This window comes from Phragmites australis, chromosome 6 (assembly GCF_958298935.1).
Source record: "Phragmites australis chromosome 6, lpPhrAust1.1, whole genome shotgun sequence".
Taxonomy (NCBI): Eukaryota; Viridiplantae; Streptophyta; class Magnoliopsida; order Poales; family Poaceae; genus Phragmites; species Phragmites australis.
In genome coordinates this window covers 34,203,851-34,209,332 of record NC_084926.1, presented here as the reverse complement: position 1 = coordinate 34,209,332, position 5,482 = coordinate 34,203,851, and the positions used below count along the sequence as shown (strand labels likewise).

The 5,482-nt window shown below is 43.8% G+C and overlaps 1 protein-coding gene across 1 annotated transcript; it reads right to left on the bottom strand.

Annotated features, from left to right (window-relative positions):
- Nucleotides 1-2,373: 2,373 nt before the first annotated feature.
- LOC133923149 (ABC transporter E family member 2-like) lies at nucleotides 2,374-5,183 on the bottom strand. Its single transcript, XM_062368588.1, has 5 exons — nucleotides 5,043-5,183; nucleotides 4,893-4,966; nucleotides 3,096-3,294; nucleotides 2,841-3,014; nucleotides 2,374-2,744 (listed from the first exon to the last, which is right to left on the bottom strand). Exons 1-5 carry the CDS (start codon nucleotides 5,181-5,183, stop codon nucleotides 2,460-2,462), a joined length of 873 nt encoding a protein of 290 aa, XP_062224572.1. The 3' UTR covers nucleotides 2,374-2,459.
- Between the last annotated feature and the right edge of the window lie 299 nt (nucleotides 5,184-5,482).

Sequence of the window (5,482 nt, the reverse complement as noted above, 5' to 3'; positions counted from 1 at the left end):
TGCAGGATGTAGGGGTGGCAACAGATCGGGTCGGGATCAGGTGGAGAGAGAATGCACCCGACCCAAAACCCGATACCTCAAACCTGACTCGGCCCCAAAATAGTTATCGGGTGCAAAATGACCCTAGGCCCAGGCCTCGTCGGGGACCCAAAACCCGATGGCATCCTCCCCTCTTTACGCGAATGCGATGGCTTCCTTGGCCATGCCACCCACTTCTGTGTCGTCATGCCCTCCCTCCACTACTACAGAAAAGGTCATCACTGCAGTTTTTGAACCGGTAGTGAATTAGCGGTAGTGATAATTCATTATTATCATTGCTAGTTTATGAACTGGTAGTGATAGTAAGTATCACTGCCGGTTTAAGTCTTGGGCGGACATGATAGTAAGTATCACTGCTTATTTAAACCTTGAATCGACAGTGATCACCACTATCATTGTCAGTTTAAACCTTGAACCGACAGTGATCACCACTATCACTTCCAGTTCAAGGCATGAATCGGCAGTGATAATCTTTTCAGATGTGCAAAAATACTCTAACGTGAACTCTTCAGCATAGGGATCTGTCTTAAGTTTGACACCCTATGCTGAAATATTCGAGGTAGAGTATTTTATACCTAAATCTAAAAATAGAAATAGATGTTACAAAGCTGCTGTACCAAGAGCTCTTCAGACGTTTTTACGTCAAAGAGCTCCTGATACAGCAGCTTTGCCCCATCTTTATACATCTTGCGCACTCTTCAGTAAGTCTAAATTTACTATCTGAGAGTGACAATAGTAAATCTAAAAGAACGACAAAAGCACAATCTTTAACATTCAAATTTAGCTTGAAGCGACTATGCCTTTTGCCATTTCTTTACATCTATCTATTGCCACAACCATCTTGATACAATATTCGCACAGTGGAGATGTAGGCAGAGGAGATGAGGAGACAGAGAAGGCATGCAGCCGCACGTTGGCTCGGGAGACGACGGGCTCAGCGAACGTACGTGAGGTGGCTACTAGCTCGAAGGACCGTGAGAGGAGATGAGGAGACGGTGAGAGGAAATGAGGAGACGGTGAAAGGAGACCGTGGTGAGATGAATGAGGAGATGGGGAAGGTGCGCGTTGGCTCGGGAGACGGCGGGCACAGCGAAAGTTGACCTCGACAAACGGTGGCTACGGCGAGGAACTCGTGTGAGTGGTGATAAAGCTGAGCACGAGGGGTAGAGGCGGCCGTAGTGGAGATGGTCGGTGACCACCGCTCCACTTCGACCGCCACTACCCCTCGAGAGCAGCTTTTGGGAGAGCAAGAAATTAGAGATGGGCGCGGCTAAGGAGACGTCTTCAAGTTATATAAAAATTATCACTGCCGGTTGGGAATACGAACTGGTAGTGATAATAATTAACACCGCTGGTTCGTCATCCTCAATTATTGCTCCGTTGGTATAGTTTATGAACCGGCAGAGATAAACATTATCACTGCCGGACATTAAAGGCACATCTTTTTATGCCTGTCTTTTAAAAACCGGCAGTGATAAATATTTATCACCACCAGTTTGGATTACAAACCGGTTGAAATAAATATTATCAATGCCAGTTATTAAAGGCATGTTTTTTTATGCACATCTTTTTAAGAACTGGCAATAATAATTTGAACATCACTACTAATTCGTATTATCACTGTCGGTTATTTTTGAACTGGCAGTAAAGAGGGGGTACCGATGACCCTTTCTGTAGTAGTGCTCGCTGGTGACATGGGGATCCAACCGAAACGGGGTCACTGATAGGTGGAGGGAGAGAGGGATTGGAGTATTGGACCTTGCACGGGTAGATCTCAGCCGATTTGAGGAGCGTCCATCCGCCTCCTTCGTCACCACCATCGGGGAGATAAGGGAGGGTGGCCTCGCCTCCTTTGTCATCGCCGTTGGCTAGGCGCCTTCCGCCACGCCCTCCCTTGCTGGCGATGCACCGGCACGACGCACAGGAGCTGTCGCCGCTGCTGCTGCTGCCTAGGGGGAGCAATCGAGTAGGTATGCTGGGAGGGGGTTGTGCTGCCATACAGCCACACCGGCGCGCCGCACAGGAGCCGCCGCCTCCTAGCCCTAGGGTTCGTGAGTGCCTAGCATTGTGTAATCGGGTTGGTGAGTGGAGACGCTGAGACAGCACATGTGGTAATGGTGAACAGAGCGGAGGCTCACACGGCCAGTGGTGAACTACTGCATGGTAATGGGCCATCTCAGTGTTGGGCCTCAGATTTCAGGGCCCGTGGTGCGCCCGCGGGTGCAAACTACAACCCGAACCTTAGTAGGATGGATGGAATATTGGAATTCATGGTCCCATAAACATTATTTTTTCTGGACAATTTTGCACATGAGTATGTTTACAAGGTTTTCTATTAAAAAAGCAGTGCTTCAAGGTGGCGACCCTAAGAGCTTTTCTACCAGCTATATGATCTGAGGGAAAGAACCATAGGTGTTAATCTAGTGTAATTTTACCTTTCCGAGACAAAGACAAAGTGCGACTCTTTGTAGCTCCCCACCAGAAAGATTTGCAACCTGCCCGTCCATCAGTTCTTCAATGTTTAGTGGTTTCATGACATTGGATCTGAACAGGGCGTGACTGCAAGATCCAGGTATTTTCTTGTGTAGAAGCTCCCTCACGGTAAAGGTAATTTTAGATATCAATTCCTGAGGCTTGTACGAGACAGTATATGAAGGCATATCAACTTCTTTATCTCCCACTTTATCTGGCTTCACTTGTCCTGCCTGATATAATGAGAAGAAGACCAACAATGAGTGTACTACTCAAAAGTATATTTTCAGTCACAGCAAGAAACATAGTCGAAGAACAAGGAGATATACCAGCATACGGATAAATGTTGTCTTCGCAGTACCGTTCTCAGCTAGCAAAACACTTATTTGGGAATCATTCAAGCTTCCTCCGATGACGGAAAGCTTGAAGCCACATCTTGTTTTCATCATGGTAGGATACTTGTAGCATTTGTAAGTCTCACCCTCTATGATCTCCTCAGTAGACTCAGTAACATGAGCAGCCAAACAACATCGTATCACAATTAGAACATCCAGCAAGTAAATCAGTGCTCAGAAGTGTTTGACCTCAATAATAGTACTTACTCTAAATGTAAGTTTCTCCTCACGGAAACGCATATTTTCTATTGGGATAAAGTCATTTAGGAAAATATTGATTCCTTCCCCGACTGAAGAAGGCAAAGTAACAACACCATATGCTCCTGGACTCCCATACATACAGCATATGCAGTCTGATAAGTAGTCAAGAATGCTAAGATCATGCTCACTACTAAAAAAAGTATCACCACCGATTTAAAAATAGCATCCGGAACCGACAGTGATTAGGCTGCAGTGATCCAGTTTTGAAACCGGTAGTAATAGAGTTATCACTGTATATTCGGACCCAAATCCAATGTTTTTGGGACTTTTTTTTTTGCAATCAATGAACGAACCCAGTGGCTTTTGTAAGTTGTAACGAACCACATGTGGCTTCTATGGAAGTCGAACCCGCGAATATAGCAGATTACGTGCTCGAGCAGTTTGTGGGAGTCGAACTCACGCGCTCACCCCTCGCGTGAAGTTTCCTTACCATCTGACCTCATAGTATTAGCTAATGGCTATGAGGTAATTTATTCTTTTGACCTGTCCTCCATAAATATTTGGATGATTATTTGGTCATATAGATGGTTTCAAATGAAAACATTGTCAACTACAAAGTTGTACATCTCTTTGAGAGCTACAATTTTCATATAAAGTTTGTCTCCACTAGACTCCTTATGGAAAAGTTATAAATTTCCGAAGACCACTCCATGCACTGTTTGGTACAACTACAATAACTTTTGCATACGGAGTCCGATTTCGATGTTCGACCTCTACTTTCAAAGCTAATGAGGAGGTGCATCTAGAAAAACAAAAAGGTTCAGAAGGCCGTCGACAGGACCTCTGAAATTTTTGTCAAAAATTGACCTTCTCCAATTTACCTGAATTTTTTGGAGATATAGTGTTACATCTGAAAGTCAGTGTTGCACAGACGTTTCATCAATCTGAGTTACCAAACTTGCGATAAAAATATTTCAAGTTGCAATTTTTAACTTTGTGGCCCCATGTGTGGTTTTTTCAATCATTTCTACTCGTGTTACACCAGATCCGACAATTTACTTTGTGGTCCAGTGCGTGATTTTTCCTTCGACAGTTTTGTAGAGTTAGTTTCTGAGGTTAAAATAGGAGTTTTTTTACTATGGAACCGTGACCTCACCCCTCGCGTGAAGCTTTCTTACCATCTCACCTCACAGTTTTAGTCGATGGCTATGAGATAATTTATTCTTTTAACTTTTCCTGTACAAATTTTGAGACGATTATTTGGGCATCTACATGGCTTCAAATAAAAAGTTATCAACTAAAAAGTTATAGATCTCATCGACAGCTACAATTTTCATATAAAGTTTGTCTCCATCTAACTCCGTATAAAAAAAAGTTATGAACTTCTAAAGATGGGATGCATTTTATTATCACTGCCGGTTAATATAACGAACTAACAGTGATAATGCCTCTATTATCACTGCCAGTTCATAGATAGAACCGGCAGTGATAATCAAGTATCACTGTTGGTCGGTTCATTATATGAACCAGCAGTGATACTTGATTATCATTGTCGATTTTTGCTTGATAGGTTATTACTGTCAGTTTTTTAAGAACCGGTAATGATACTTTATCACTATCGGTTATTTCTGAACTGGCAGTGAAAGAGAGGCAATGATGACCATTTATTTAGCCACAACAATTACATAGCTGCGAAAATGGAGGGAAATTGTTTATTAGCTGAAGAGTGAATAACTCAAATGTTTCAACTGATTTATGGTTCTTTGAGATGTAAGTTGTCATTACTTTTTAGGCTGAAGCAAAGAACGGATAACTTGTGCAGCTTTCAGCCATTGTTTCACATCAAGATAGCAGGATGGCTGTATGCTCCCAAGGTCCCTACTCATAGGCCACCAGCTGGCAAAGGGATCTGAGTTCTTCCAGGAGTTCTCATACCTGTTTCGCCGCTTCCTCCGCTTGAGGCTTGTATTGGAATTTTGTTGCTATCATGGACCTCGATTTCACGGACTTCTCGGGCTTTGGCTTCGAGAGTTTCCTCGATTCCAGCTTCACGATTTTCTTGGATTTCAGCTTCATGGACCTCGGCTGATGCACTGGTCCTTTCGGCCTCCTCGGCTCGACTAGCTACTCGGGGCCGGTTGGACCACTTTCGAACTCCTCCACCTCCATCTCCTTCGCTTTTCCTTTCCTAGTCTTCGAAGGAATGTTTGGTGACTCATTTCCTTCCTCCTCTCTTACGACCACGAGGTCATGGGTTCGGTCCCTACGGACAGCGTCAAATGTTAGAATCTAAATTGCAACACAATGAACATGTATTGTTTGGGATACTAACTACTCATCCCATCACATCAATGGGGTGGGGTATTTATAGCTAT